The following is a 16,537-nucleotide window of genomic DNA, read 5'->3' as shown; positions in this document are numbered from 1 at the left end:
GCATGCAACTGTTTTTCTTGGTTTAGTGCAAAAATATGTTTAGAAACCAGGACAAATGAAACTGTTATTCTGAAGTGCCTGAGGCAGTAGAAAATTTGAGAAATTAAATCAAAACAGATACGGTAGAAAAGGAAAATATGTTTCCTTTGATGATGAATCATGGACTTAATGGAAAAAGGATTGATAAGTGATTACTTTTAGAGGTTTAGTTGTTGGACAGAGCATGGCCAAGCTGACCACATTGTGTTCTTACAAATTAATGAGACGTCTTCCTGCAGACAAACTTGCCAAGTATGACAGACATTTTTTATCTGAGGAGTCCTATCAACTCCGTGACCAAACTCCTGTTGTTTTTTCAAGGCAAATAGATTAACATCCAGTGCTCAAGCAAGGGTGCAGCAGGTAGATTTCAAGAATGTTAATGTGGATAATGAGGTAATGGGACTAAATCTTCCTGCATAATTTATTGCTGTTTTCCTTTCTGGGTTAATTGAATTTGTTCTAAGAAAAATTCCATAATTTTAGTAGACTTGTTTATTAAAGAGTACTTATAAATAATGCTTAATTGTTATAAGTAATAAATATAAAAATATTAAATTTCAATATAATTAAAACTACATTATTGCTTGTTATAATTTAAATATTAATAAGATTTAAATAATCAATCTCATAATAGCACTTAATAATTTATTTATTAAAGTAATTATAAATTTGAATTTTACTAATGTAATAAAAACATCATTTATTTTAATAAGTGCCTCTCTAGTTTAATTAGGAAAATTACCAGAAAATTCTTAATATGAATTTAATTTTTTTTTTGGATGCGATGTTCTAGATAATAAGTAACATAAATATTCCTTCAACAGCATCTTGTTTATCATCTAGTTAAAGTGGTGTGATACACTTAGATGAATGCAGTTAAAAACTAATTTGGAATCAAAGAGGATTATCTACTGAACCTATGCTGCAGCTTGGAGATACACTGCAGGATGAAATGAAAATACTTTTTCCCCCCTCCTGGAAGATTTGATCCGTGATATAAATGCCAAATCCAGCTTACAGTGCTTCTGAAGGGCAATTAAATGGACAAGTTAGGTATGAGCAGCAATAGCTCGTGTTCTGAGTTGCACCATTCTGCACCATCTCCAGATGGCCCAGCCGTAAGCAGCCTGAGGTGTGTGAAACTGCACTTGGTGCTTCCTTTTGTTTCTGATGCTATTGGGATGTTTGTCTCCCTGAGAGAAGTGAAGGGGCAGAGCAGCTGTTCACAAGTGAATGTTGGGGACGTGCTTCTGCCATGTGAGTCAGTATATTTTAAACTGAAGGATGACACAGAATAAGGTATCTCTAACATTTTTTCCTGCAGTTCCAAAATTGCTGAAGGTGATAGGAACACAGAAGACAAAAACAATGTTTACGTGAGGATTGAAATGTGCCTCAAACTAATTTATTCAGAATTCAACGTAATAAAAAGGACTGTGTATGTTAGTCAAATACAAAATTCATGTCAATATGAAAAAACATCTGTCTACTTTCAAGTTTGGTTTTTCTATATTGTCCATAGTAGTGACCATGTGAACCAAAACTAGCAGAGAGTTGGCTTGAGAAGAAAAAAACAGAACAGTACAGATGGTACAGAATGTGTCTTTAATTTCAGGATTCTACTACAGGTACTACACAGCATAAACATTTGTGTAAATTTGAATTATATTGTCTCATTTTATCTCACTCTTATTCCACAATTTATAGACTGTAGTCTGTGGGTATATATAAGACCACATCATGAAAAACACTTTTCTCACACACATCCTCTAGCTTCAGGGAATGTTCAGGTATCTGCAGCTAGTAACTCTGTTGATGTCTACCTCTTAAACATAAGTATCTTTCTCCATTTTGTCTCAGTGGAATCCAGCCTTTCTTCTTTTCTGGATTGAGGTTGTCTTTTCTGAGCATGAAACCCCAGGATTTCACATGGTGTCTATAATGGCACAAATACATTTCCAACCCTGGTAGAAGTATTACACTCCAATACATGATGTTACACAACAGCTTGCAGACTTGTGAATCATGTGATTAACTGTGGATCATCCTCATTACCAGTTTGCTATCGAAACATTGCAGGACTTAGCAATCACTTTTACTGCTTTGTGTCTGAGTGCCTGTCCTTGCCATGTTGAATTTGAAAACTCAAGATAATTATTTTCTTGCTGGGCCATACTTTAGTTGTCTGAGTTGGTGATGTCTCCCAAGTTTGTGTCACAGACAAATTTAATTAGTGTATTCCTATTCTTTTAAAGATCATTAATGCAAATATTCAGTAGGTTTTGTCCAGAGGTTGATATCCAAGGAGGGGCTTAACTAGTACATCATTCACTGTACATTCTGATATAAATTTTCTCTGTACATCAGAATTGCTTCTTTTTATGTAACCTGATGCAATTTCTGCTTCGCCAAGTTCCTTATGCACATTTCCACTTTTGTTCTAATTCTTATATTTTCAAATTTTAACTCACAGTTACCTAGTAGTGTTAATTTCACTTGCTTGGGTCCAATAGGATTTTTCTCTAGAAAAGCCTATTTCATAATAAATCAGGTTGGGTTTAAATAAGATACCATGGGTAAACTGAATTTTTTTTTTTTTAATTTCCAAAAATATTTTCAGGTTGTGCAGATTGCTAAAACCAGCAATCTCTTTTTTCACTAATTTCAGTTTCTATACACTCTTTTTTTGTTCTGCTTTGTCAACCAAATTGTGAATCTGACTGTAATCTCTTGTGAAATATTTTTTAAAGTATCCTCTATATGCCTTTTTTTTTTGCTATCCTGTTTTCATTTCTGTGGTTGAAACAGTATTGTTTTCTACCACAATCTTCTTTGATTTTGTTGGTTTTCATCTGCAAGATTTAACTTAGTTCAACCTGCTGCAGTGCTTATATTCTAATCTCCAAATTGTAGCTTACTTTCATGATTAATCTTGTTCATTTCCTACAAGTAATTTCCTGATTTTTGAAGTGATTATTCATTCAGTTAGACATGAAGGTATTTCTTTAAAGTTTTGAGTTGTCTTTTTTTCGTGTGATGATGATGTAAATTTCAGGTATGTTTATCATACTTTACTTTAAGGATGTGTGTTTCTTATCTCTGACTGTAATACTGACCTTAAAAGGTGAAGCCAACCTTACCTTTAATCAAATCTATTTAAGCACATGGCTGGACTTGAGTGCAGTGGAGAGGAAAATTGAGGCTTGAATAGGTGTGATTTGAACAGTGATGTGACCAGCCCTGGCTGCTTGTATGGCATCCGCTGTATCATTCACCTCTGGTGATGCCTTGTGCTCTTCCCTAGAAGGGCTCCTCAGAGAATGATGGTTGTAAGAGTCAGTGGTATTTGCCTGCAAAAATGAGTTATGGAGCACCCACTGAAGTAGCCTTTTCCCAGAGATATGCTCTGTCAGGGAAAATAACTAGTGAAATATTCCAAATTATCTTCATAGCCATATTCCTGGGTCTACTTGACCATAGTGAATTGTTAAGTAGGTTTTCAAAGCCTGCTATATTTTAAACATATTATATATTACATATTTATTTGATCATCTTTATTAATCATCTCTAATTAAAGAGAATAAATTCTTCACAAGATCATGTAAAATAGTTGTTTCTCAAGTGTTTGAAGTAAACTGTGAACCATTGAATCTGGAGTACTTGATCATTCTCATTAGTGAGGCATTTGTTCTTTTAATCTGTATTTGGGTGGTTAGTCCCCTGTGACGCCATGCCTGCAAGAACTATTTACATTTGTGGTAACATCACAGTGCTCATTGTTCTTTTGCAGACCTTCTATGGGACTTCTATCTAATCTCTTCAGTAGCTGTTCCATAACAAAGGGATGTGTGATGTAAATCACTGTGTATGCTCCCATCTTACCACTTCAGTACAGTCATATTTCTTATTCCAACTCTTGTGTGTCCTTCATTTATTATTTAGTCTCCATGTATATGAGTGTACAGTGTCTGTGTCCATGTATTATAAGTGCCAGTACTTTAGATTACTTAAGGTTCTTGGCATTCATTATTATACAGATTTTATATTGAGTCCCTTGGACAGATTTGCCATAGTCTTTTTATTGGGTGAATTCCTCTGTGTCTGCTGGTTTTATCTACATGATTACGATCTCTTTCCCTTGCTTACATTAGTTTAGCCATAGCTATATCCCATACTTCCTTATTTTATACCTTATATAATTTTCTCCCATCATTTTTCTCCTGTGCCTTCATTAATAAGACAAATTTTCAGCCATGCTGACCTCAGTCCCAGTTTATCTCCTAAATGAAGATCAGATACTTGGGTTTGCTTTTGGTTTATGTTTAGAGCCCTAGGGAGAACATGCATGTGCAGACTGAGGTGATTGTGTATGAAAGTGTAACCAGATTACTTAAACTTGCCTGCCCACTCCATTTCTTGTCTGACTCATATTCTCCAAGATCTATGGATCTCTCCCCTCTATGATCCCCCTTCAGTGGATGGTCTCTTATGGATTTCATAGCCTTGTTAGATTCACAGGTACTATTGGGCGCATACTGTTGGAGAGTCCTCATCAGCTGGGGTTCTTGTCAGAGAAGTTTGATTGCAGGGAAAAGAAGGGAGCCCTTTGGAAACTCTGCTGGACGACATATAATTATTCTTTCTGGCTGTCTGTTGCAGCTAGGACTGTTTGCAGCATGATGTGAACCGTTGCAGATGAAAATAAGATTGTTTTTTGCCAGGGTGTATAAATAGCATGTGTTTAGAGTTCCTTCATGTCCAGACACTCATTGCAAGACTTGGCCTTTAGTAGTTTAGCAGCTTTGAACGTATTGCAGCACGGTGACCAAGAGCATGCAGGAAGTGCATGTTGGTTTATGTTTATGCATTCACAGATACCGAGGCTTGTGTTTGCTAAAGTCATGACTCTGGAATTAATGGCCTCCTCAGGACTAAGGTACACAGCAAGTGAAACTCTAATAGATCACCTCACAGTGAAATGCTTCTCTCCCAAGTTTTTGACCACCACATCTACTGAGGAAGCTTTCTGCTCTCATCTACTGGGATGAAGACTCCACCTAAAGGAATATGGGAGAAGTGGTCCTGTTTCCCTGGCTTGCCTTCCAAGTTTTCCAGACTGTTTTGCCTTATGTCCTGGAAGGGTTACAGGATAGGGGAGTATGAGGGAGAAGCAAATAGTTTTCTGTCTGAGAGCAAGGCAGTGACCCTGCCAGTCATACGTGGACCAATGTACCTCTCCTTCACAAGAATAACCCTTCATTTCCTGTGTTTTGAAATAGATATCAAGACATCGGCTGTGAGAAAGGGCGATGAATATGTCATAAATGGAGGTAAAATGTGGATTACGACTGGGAGCCAGGCAGACTGGATGTGGCTCCTGGCAAATACCAGCAAAGGACCTCCCCATCGAAATAAATCTCTCATATGTCTGCCAATGAATCTACCTGGTAATAACACAGAACTCTTTGTCTTCTCATTTGGTTTTTATTGGTGGTTTTTATATGCCTAATACAAGAAGGAAAGGTGTTTAACCAAAAATATATTTAGAGGAGTTGTTCAGATACATTTTCATGGCACTGATTCATAACCATATGAAAGTAAAAGGATAAAGAGTTTAGAGATTTCAAACTTGGGAAATACCTCTCAAGCCTGGTAGAAGAGAATTGCTGAAGAGAATTGCAGGCACATTCAGAGTGTTTCATGGCTGTGCTGTGCTGTGCAAAGGGATCCTTTCACCAGGGCACTATTGCCAGTTAAATTATAAAAATAGTCTAAGAGTTAAATGTGGGCTGGAGTGAAAGATTGAAATATCTTGGAAGCAGGGATTTGGTTTTGAATAAGACTAGCAATTCAGGTGAAGACATGGAAGAATTACTGCCTGAGCTAAGGCTACCAGTTTCAGTGGTACATCCACACAGTGTCTGTTCCTGAGCAATCTGCAGACCTTGCAGAATGCACAAGTGCTGTATGCATAAAGAACATCATCCAGAGAGGATGCAGTTAAGATTGTGCTGGTGGGGATCTTTTGCAGTTCTGACACCTGTTCAAAAGTTTTTAAACCTTTTCAGTTTTGACTCATTTTAATGTTTAAAAATATGCAACATATTAATTTATGTGCAATATAATATATAGTATATTTAATTTTAATTTTAATTAATGTTTATTTTATGCAAATAAACCATTAACAATTCAATAGTTTTTAATAGTTATTAAATCCAGAATAATGTATATTAATATATTTATATATAAGGTATTTATACTCAGGGCTTTTTTGTTCATTCAATTCAGAGTATTTTACACACAAAGTATGTGCCATTATTGACATTTCACATGTAGGAACACCACCATAGCAGTGAAGTGAATGTCTCTATGTTCACTTAATGGATTAGAACAAAACCCAGGTCTCCAGTGTCGCAAAAGAGGATGATGAGGGCTTCTTAAGGGAATGTCTTTTAAGTGAATTTAAGCATGGAGTAAGTCAAGCAAGTGGGAATCAAGCAAGCCTTGGGAATCAAGCAGGTTCTGAGTGAACTGAGTGAACCTCTGCTCATGCAAGACATGCTTTGAATGGGAGCTCATGGAAGACAGACCTGAACTTTTTCACTAGTGGTGAACTTCATTCTTATTGAGAAGTGATGAGCAAACATGTAACTTGCAGCCAGAATTGCTCTGAATTTCCAGGTAAATTCTCTTATCAGCCATCTGCTGATAAATAAATGAAGTCCTTCTTGTGATTTTTCATGGAGGGGTCAGAATGCAAATGCAGTACTTCTTCTCTGAGATCAATCTTCCTAAAACAACAAAGCAGCTGACCCAGAGTTAGTGGCAGCTAAAATACACAGAAATTGGATTAGATGTTTTCAGCTACTTGGCTTACTCCAAAAAGACATGAATTGTCATAGCTCTAGGAGAGGGGAGATGTTAGATCTCACAGCCTACACACATATCTTCTTTACCTGCATTAAATAGATGTAGAGCAGAAAAATTATCTGAGACCTTATTCTGATCTGCAGAAGTGTAGAAGTCTCCCTAGGAGCAAAATTTGTGCTCCTCAAAATGCATGTGTTTTAATTCTTTTGTGATGATACACATATTTATCTCCAAAGGGGTCACAGTACCAAGATTGGCGACCTTTTGAAATGAAGTATTAAGACTGTTGATTGTACTCTTTGGGTGAGTCATATCAGAAGTGAGATTTTTCAGGAAGCTCATCTGGCTTGATACATCCTAAGGATGTCTGTCTGCTAAAGATTGTGCTCCATGGAGGGCAGCAGACCAAGGCTGTACAGGAAGCGTCTGGAGGACATCACAGAATGATGCACTCTCAAATGCCCGTGGATGTTTGTGTGTCAAAGCTCAAAAACAACTGCAATGGAGAGCAAATGTGTTGTATCTGACTCAGCTCTGCAGGCACCAGCCTCTATGGCTGGGTGAGAAAGGATCTGTGGTGTATTTTTGCTAAAAATCTAAGTTGTTTTGTATTTATATAGTGTGGTGGGGGACAAAAGAGAGAGAAAAAGATTCCAAGTCTGAAAATGAATTATTAATTTCAACAATTGATAGTTTATTGGCTAGACATAATAGGATTTGCTTCTTCTAATTTTAGGTATATATACACTCTAATCTGGGCTGAAGTAAACCATGGTCTAGCTTTGATAGACACTGCTGAATACATCTCTCATAAAGGAAGTTTGGATAACAGCACCATGGATGCACAATAGATATCCAAATTAGGTGAATACTTCTCATACAATAACAATGTCTTAGAAAAGCAGCTGAATTTTTAATATAATGAAATAGAACCTAGTAAGCTGCAAAATGTCTGTGTGTAAGGTATATAGACAAATGGCTTGCAGCCCTGATATGGTAACTGTTTTGTCCTCTGAGTCCTCAGACAGCTCTAGGGGAGATTGCAAGGAGTTAATAAGGAAAAGAACAACCATGAAAAGAGTGTGTTTCTTGGATTGCAATTTAAAGTGTGTCTGTTTCCATTTGTAATGGCACTAAATGGTGTCAGGAGACAGCAACTGCCTTTCTCTCAAGATAGAATACAGGAAATAAAAGAGATTGTCAGAAGGCTGGAGGAATGGGAGAAAATGAAAAATCAAAGACACTTGGGAAGAACTGCCCAGGCAGAGAAATAGCAATCCATCTCAATGATACTGGTTCAAGTAACTCAAATGTGTGTTGGAGTGATTTTGGTAAGTCAGGCGCTTGGCCATAATAAATTCAGATTTGTGAGTTATTGTGTGTAATTTATTTAATACAGGTGAACACCAGGAGTTATCTGGACCAGTAATTTCTACCGCTGCTGGTCATTTTTCATTTGTAGTACCCCTTAGGAAGAGAAGGAAGATAATTACAGGAAGGGAGATTTTGATGCCCCCATAGTGGCCAAAGAGATAATTATGTATGATTGTCTTCCACGATGTAAAGCATGTGCTAGCCTCAGAAGAGACTGATTCAGCTTGGTCTCCTTGTGAGTGACAACCATGAATTAAGAGCAAGTGAAGCTGATAGGGCATGACAAAGGGGGATGCTGCTGGACCCAGGAAAATTGGACACTCAATCCTGTCTGCAAGAATTACTGGTAGAAATCATCAGCATATTTAGCTCACTAACCAAGCCTGTAAGAGCTTTCTTCAATAGTGGTTGCTGTATGTGGATCTGGGAAGTCAACAACAGGATTGATTTAGCAATATAATAATGAACTGGCAGCAGTTGTGCTTTCTTAAGAAGAATCCTTTTAAACCACGCACTAGCAAGAGCAGTAAGTGCATCTTCATATGGGTGAGGAGCAGTGATTGCATAACGCCAGTTGGCTTTAGACCATACATGATGTCTGCAACTCACAAGGAAGCCAAATAGCAGTATTTCCAATGGGAAACAATGTTCCAGATTTCATCTGGGCTTCTAAGTTTCCCAGTGCATGATTATGGAGCTGTGTTTTTAATATGGAAACAAACTACAAATGCTTTTTTGGCTGACTGAGTACAAATTGCTGGATAATTTTCAATTTAAAAGTCAAGAATTTTTATACCTCTGTCCTGATTTTATTCCTACATTGATCATATATCAAAGCAAGTTTTCCTAATACATAATCTGGTTACAGATTGGTTGGTGGAGAAAAAAATCTTGAGTGCAACTTGTGGAAGTCTATGTGAATATTGTTCTCAGAGAAGTCTTGGCATTTGTAAATACTGTCAGTATTTCATCTCTGTGAAGAGATGAAAATTTCCACAACCTTATTCAGTGCAGCCAGAGAGAGTAAATGTGAAGGAAATTACTGCCAACTTCTTCTGCCTACAAAAACCAAAGTAATTTTCATATGTCTGAAGGCCTCCTGTGAGTAAAGGGTGAGATGTCTGTATTAGTTCAGAAAGAGATGTTTTCTAAAAGCTGTGAAGAATAGCAAGATACAAACAGAAGGACCAGAACAATCTGTGTGGTGACCAACCGGCTTCTACTGAGCCGTGCCAGAGAGTAGTAGAGGATTGAAAAAGAATAAAGAGGAAAATAAGAACAGAATACCTCCTCATCATTAAGCTGGTTGGAGTAACATGTGCGTGAGTAGTAAAAAGCTTTGGTTTTCTGGTGAAGATACATATGCTGAGTTGGAGGACCGTTTTGCTACACATGCAGACTTGTCAGATGTAATTACCTTGTTATGCACAAATCCTTATGCCTGGTTGTTGTCCTCCTTTTGCTTTTGAAACTTTCTTGACTTTCACCCTGAATATTTGAATTAACTCCAGATCAACAGGGAGATAAAAGCTGAAGACAGGAGAAATGCCATGAGAAAACAGTGGATGCCTGTTAAACTCTCATGGCATAGGGGTAAGCTATGCAAGGAAGAACTTGTAGCTAAGAAAAACCAAACAACAGGAAGGAGTCCTGCCCTTCCTGAGGGTTCAGGTAGCTGAACCCTCATGTGGCCAGACCTGAATGAACCAGGTTCATCTTCAACAGACCAATGCACGTGGGGTCAGAGTCAGTGCTGTCTAGAGAGGTCTGTGGAGAAGCAAACCCTCCTCACAAACATACACACATGAAAAGTCAGAGTGATCACTGTACCAGAAAAAAACAGCATAGGCTAGGAAGGGGAGGATAAATGAAGAAGAGAGGGAAGGAAGAGAATTTCAAGGAGAAATACTCTTAGCTTCAGCTTAAAATACAGCTCTGTTTTTGTCCTTACTGAATATTTGTGTACTGTTTCATAGCAGTGCAGGCACTTGGCAAATATTGCCAAATTGAATTTTATTATAATGCTAAATAAAAATCAAACATAAACAAATAAATATTGCATTGTTTGAAGATCTGTGTGGAGCCAGTTTATTATGAATAGTAAATATTCATTATTTGGGTACATAATGAAAATTTTCTCATTTGCTGGTTTAGTAAAGTGGAAAACCCTTTTAAAATAGGATTTGGGCCACTTTACTCCAGAATATTATTATATTTTTCCTAAAGGTAGGTTTCACTGTTGTTTTGGAACATACATTCACATCTGCAGACTTTTCTTTCTAACAACAGTGTATTTATTCATAGTGGTTCTATTTTTGGTGGCCTTTCTCATACCCCTTTCTCATATGCCTTTCTCTTCAGGCATTCTTGTTGCTAAAAAGATAGACAAACTAGGTATGAGGTCATCGGACACAGCTCAGATCTTTTTTGAAGATGTAAGAGTCCCCTGCAAGAACCTCATCGGTGAGGAAGGAAAGGGTTTTACATACCAGATGTTGCAATTCCAAGAAGAGCGGCTGTGGGGAGTAGCCACTGGTAAGTCATCGTTCATGCTTCTGCAGCCAGGCAGAGACACAGGGGTCACTGTTTGCATCACTAACAGCACTTTTCTTGTAAGTTGCAATGACCTTTTAGGATCTGTTTTTTAAATAATAAAAAACAGCCTGGATACAGACAATATTCCCTTTCTGTAGAAAAATTCCTTTTTCTGTAGAAAAACCTGGAGCAGAAAATATTTTGTGAGCCATTTCAGAGGCTCTTTTTGCCTTGTTTCTTTTTCTTGGTGCTACTCTGCTGATAAGAAAATATGGCATCATGTTATGTCTATTACAAATATAGTGCAAAGGCTATCAAAATATCAACATGAACTAGAAGGATGCTGACTTTTCCTGTAGTACAGTGCATTATCATGCTGATCATGGATTTTAGAAAATTAACTTATTGGCTGCATAAAGTTAAGTGGCCCGTGCGGATGTCAGAGCTTTGTTTTGCAGATGTTTTACATCTGGACATAAGTGGTACATTCATTTCCCTGAAGTTATGTCATCACAGAATTTATGTTACTCAGAACTCAGGCTATACTCAAATCTGTGTATTTGGGTTATATGGATTCTGGATATTCCAGGAAACCAGATCCAAGTCTGAATTGTCTACTTTCAGCCTGCAAACTTTCTCCCTACCACTCAGTGTTTGGTTAAATATAATGTGGTTCACTGTAAGAAGATTGGTCTTCTTTAGATTCCAGGGTTGTCTAAGTAATGTCACTGTATTCACACTCCTGTGCATTCCATCTTTAACTGTCTGTGTGTGGCTGGGGAATTGAGCATTTTAAGAAGTGGTGTTTTGATTCAGTGAACAAATAAAAAAAGCACTCACTGCTTTGGGTTCATCCCAGACCAAATATTTTGGAGTTCAAATGCCTTTTAAAAAAAATCGTTTATTGAGACAAAGTTCTTAGTTCAGCTTGAGATAAATAGGACATGTGAGTGTAGTTTTAGCAAAGGACAGGAGGTGACACTTGCCAAGGCTGTCACTGCAGACTCAGGCAAGCAGGAGTTGTGATCCTACCACAGCTCTGCTTTAACTGAGGTGTATACAGACTGCAAGGATGTGCGTTGTGCATTTTTATTCTCAGTTTGAAGTCTAAATTATACAGACCATAAGAAGCTCTGGGCCGCAGCGAGACTCCCCAGGCAGCATTAGTCATGCCCCGGGCGAAAGTGACGCGCACTGACAGCATCAGTGCACACAGCCCGGCAGGTTAGATCACTCCTCTGAAACCACGGGCAGCTTGGTACTCTCCAGTCTTGCACAACTGCCTGCCTGTCGCTGTGCTCTGCCAGGAACTGCAACACCAGGTTGCAATTCATTTTTTTTGTCCAAAACAACGCAGCAGGAGCAGGTGAACGCTTGCCCTGGATGAGCAGCGTGGGAAGGGCATTTCTCCTTGCCTGCTATGGCCAGGCAGGGGACAGCAGGCAGGAGGAGTCTAGGAGCTCCCCAAGGAGAGGGCACAGCCTTCTGCAGTGGCTGCTGTGTAAAACCTTGTTGGACCTCTTGGGTTTGCTTTTTTTCAACTATCTGATGTAAAATGCATAAAAGCACTGGCAGCAGGGACAAGACCCATGGTTTGGGGCAAACTGAAATCTTCAGGGATCTCCAATTGTAAACACAAAAAGGACTAACCAGTGTTCAGAAGGGAGCTCAGTACTCGATGGGTGCAGTTTGTTGTATCACAGCATCTAGAGGAGTTAATGCAAATAGTTTTGCGTATGTTCAACCATGACTGCTCAGATGAAGGCTCAGATATATGAAACTAAGTGCCTTCATCAGTTTTGGGATTAAGTCTGCATGTTTAACCCTGGTCTTCACTTCTGCCCCTCAGTAGGACATTTCTGTTCCTTCCCAGTTCATGACTGTGACACTGAAAATCATCAGTCTGCTTTTAAATACTTTAGGGACCAATCCTGCTTTCCTCACTTTAACTTGGAAAAGGCAGTTGACTGCCATTCTCGTCTGGTTTTCCTTTCTGGGTGTTATATTTTTGTGTTTGGGGGTTTTTTGTTCTGTTTCTCTTTGTTTGGTGGGGGGTTTATGTATTTTTAGTTTAAAGTATCGCATGCTCTAGACTTCTTTTTGTTTATTAATTATCTCCTTTGTGGCCAGTATCTTTCTTCACTTGTTTTCTTTTTTCTTTTAAAATCTATTTGCAATCAAACAGGTTTAACATACAAATGGAAAACTAGCTTCCTGGAATTGCAAAATTTGCTCCTAGGTGTGGTCTCTTCTTCTGAGTGACATATCCTCAAAGGCATTGGTCAAAGTCACTGTGTTTCTTGCTTCATTGAAAGAAAAAAGGTGCCACGTGTCTCCCGTGTTGTGACACTTGGTAAACACTTTGAGGGCCTGTTGCACTGATCACAGGAAAATAATGTTGCTATGGCAAAAAAAGCAAACAGTTTGTTGTGAATTGCTTAGCTCAGAGACAAAGAGGGAATTCAGTGTGCATGTGAAAGCAGAATGGCACTTTTCTAATGACATGTATTTGCTCCTGCAACTTCAGTTTCATGAGCACCATTGAGTCACAGCCAGTAAGCGGATGACAGATCCTTTTGCATGGGCAACACACATCCTTAAAAATCAGATTGCTCAGCTTAGAGCTCACTGTACGTTTCATTAGAGAATGATCAGTCACAAACTAAGAAAAAGATATTAATTCCTTTTCTTTTGCGAGGAAACAGCAACAAGACAAAGTGTCTTTACAGTGAGCAGAAATTTCAAGTGGAATAGTATAAGTTGGACGGAGATACAAGGAAAAGTTTATTCTGCATTTGGCAACTTCAAGTGCTTTCACAATTCTCAGCTGTGTGGTAGGCCATGCATTCCTTAGGCTGCCCTAGAGTGACATTTCCTGCATGCTGTCAGTTGAAACCCATGGGGCTAAGTTTGTCTGAGGATGTGGGGAGCATTGTATAAGAAAAGGAAACAAATCCACAGAAAAAGAGGGTTGTTCCCTATATGAATGGCATTGCTCTGAATTCATATGACTGGCAAAGTGTTGTGTGCTGTTATCTTGTTGAACACAGCTGTTGGCTGTCATGGTACTCATGATGGGCTGTGTTTTGGTGCTGTTTGCTACACAGCCAAGCTTTGCCATGTTAGAGCTGTGCTCAGAGCTCTGAGTACCTGTCATCAGCATCACAGAATGGTTTGGGAAGGGACCTTTAGCATTCATCACATCCAACCCCTCCACCATGAGCAGGGACATATTTCACTAAACCAGGTTGCTCAAAGCCTATCCATCCTGGCCTTGAACATGTCCACGGAATGGATGTGTCTTGGGGCACCCACAACTTCTCTGGGCAACATGTTCCAGTGTCTCACCACTCTCATCAGGAATATCTTAAAATCATAAGACCAGTAGAATGGTTTGGGTTGGAAGGGACCCTAAAGATCATGTAGTTCCAGTTCCAAAACATTCTTCCTTTTGTTCTCTCCAAATCTACATTCTTTCAATTTAAAACCAGTTCCTCTTGTCCTGATACTACAGGACCTGGTAAAAACTCTGTCCCTATCTTGCTTATAAGCTCCCTTTATATACCAAAAGGCTGCAACAAGGCTTCCCCAGAGGCTGCAGTGCTCTAGGCTGAACAACCCCAACACTCTTAGCCTGTCCTCATGGGAGAGGTGCTCCAACCCTTTAATCTTCTTCAGGACCCACCTCTGGACCCAGTGCAACAACAGATCAATGGCTGTTTTGTACTGTGGGCTCCAGAGATGGATGCAGTATTCCAGATGGGGTCTTGGGAGAACAGAGTAGAGGGAGAGAACCATGACCCTTGACCTGATGACCTCTTTTGAAGCAGCCCAGGACACTCCTTAGAGTTCCTCTATTTGTTTCTGTGTGCAAATAATAGTTCCTGAAATAAGAAGGGCAGTAATGGCAGCAAAGGAGGAGGATGGATCAGCAGGGGCAGAAAAGCAGCAGTGGATTGGAGAGGTGGACACAGTATAAGAGCAGTTTTCCCAGAACCCCAGTCTGAGCCATGATGTGTGGTGACAGCCTGAGCAGAGTCTGGCTAAGTCCCTTCATGATCTTTAGACCTTTTGCAAGCAGGACCTAAACGTTTTCTGTCCTGTTTCTTCCCACCTGATCTTGCTCCTGCCTCCTCTTTGCTGTTCCCATCCCTCTTTCCCTGGTGCTGGACGCTGGGAACAACACAAGCCATGCTGGAGCACCTTGCACTGACAGACCAACACAAGATTAATCCCTCATCTTTATCCCTTCCACCTCCCTTCTGTTCTCCTAACACTGGCATGTACTGTTTAGTTCCCCACCCATCAGCTCAGACTTTGCTGTATTCTTCCCAGATTTCAGTCCAAGGGAAAGGGACAAATGGTGCCTGGATACTCCTTGCTCTTTCTTTACACTTCTCAAGCTGGAGACCATAGACATACAAATAAAAAATTAACTGCTATACATGCTACAGTGTTGTGTGACACTGTCCTTTGGAAGGGCAGTATTTCTATTCAAGAGATGTTTCTGAAAAGAGAAAATTATTTTCCTATCCAGAAAGCCAGAATTTGGGTGACAGCATTGTGTGTTAACACAGAAGAAATGAGGATATTACTGTATATGTTCTTCTGAAAAATAAGCATTGAGGTTAGTTGTATGAGAAAGGAGGGGAACATATTTAGGTAGTGAGAAAAGCTGATCACCCTATGGAATGTGGAGACATCATGTGAAAAGTGGCACTCTGGAAGTGATAGAGAATGATCATGGCAGGGGAAATTAGTGGGATGCAGAGTCTACACAGGAGAGCAGTACAGAGATAAAATTTAATTAGCAGTGATCTTGAAAACAAAGCAAAAAGGTACATGGAACCAGGCCAGGCTCCTGCAAGGGATTATCATGTAAGTAACTGGCAGGTAGGAAAAGGTATTTCATCCTAGTCCAAGGCTTGGGTTTATTTTGCATTTCATATTCAGAGTTTTGTGGTTTAGACTTTAAATGCAAATGGATGTGGATATGCATATTTTGAAAAGAGAAAATGTGACCCTTCTCATACAGATAAATTTATGAAATCATGCCCTGCTGCTTTTCATAGTAACATGAGCCCATATTTGCCAAACAAAATTCTCCACACATTCTGTATCTGCTGTTATCCCAGCTACACTGCAAGAGACTGATAGCTTAGTCATTCACTTCAAGGCTGGTTTGCCTCAGAAGAGAAACTTTTCCCTTTTTTTCTTGTTTAAAATGATATATGTCTCAGTTGCACAAAAAGCAGCAGCAAACTAGCTCTGCTTGAAAGCATCTTCTGCTGCCCCTCTCACATGTTTTACAGCAGTATCCTCTTTTCATTCTGTTTCCATTAGGAGAATTATTTAATGTTTTTTTTTAAAGTGGATATGCTTTTTTTTCTTCTCTATGCTGGGATCACTGAATGCAGATGTAACAAGCAGTCTGTTTGTGTTCCTTGATCTCAGAACAGGTTTCTGCCTTCTCTCTGAAGGCTTCCTTCAATTTATATTTCTGCAGCCTTCCTCACCAAGCACACTACACTGTCAGCCTTCAGATTTTTTTCCAGGATTTTAAAAAACCTTCAGGGCACAGGTAGCATGGAAAGTAGGAGTTGCCAGAAGCTTTTGCTAGGGCCCTAAATGAGACACTAAGCATAAAGTTTATCTCATCATGTTGGTACTGCTTTCTATGCTCTACTTTCCTACCCATTTCTCTTCCCTCTCTTCC

General features: G+C 39.1%; 1 protein-coding gene across 1 annotated transcript in view; it reads left to right on the top strand.

Annotated features, from left to right (window-relative positions):
• Positions 1–16,537, top strand: part of LOC110474736 (putative acyl-CoA dehydrogenase 6) — a 29,544-nt gene that overhangs the window by 5,407 nt on the left and 7,600 nt on the right. The window contains exons 3-4 of the mRNA XM_077782579.1: positions 5,322–5,489; positions 10,648–10,821. Of these exons, the coding sequence (XP_077638705.1) occupies positions 5,322–5,489; positions 10,648–10,821 (342 nt within the window). The remainder of the gene's footprint in view (positions 1–5,321; positions 5,490–10,647; positions 10,822–16,537) is intronic.

The sequence above is a fragment of the Lonchura striata genome, chromosome 1 (genome assembly GCF_046129695.1).
Source record: "Lonchura striata isolate bLonStr1 chromosome 1, bLonStr1.mat, whole genome shotgun sequence".
Lineage (NCBI taxonomy): Eukaryota > Metazoa > Chordata > Aves > Passeriformes > Estrildidae > Lonchura > Lonchura striata.
The sequence above is the reverse complement of the archived record's forward strand: the minus strand, read 5'-3'. Positions and strand labels throughout refer to the sequence as shown.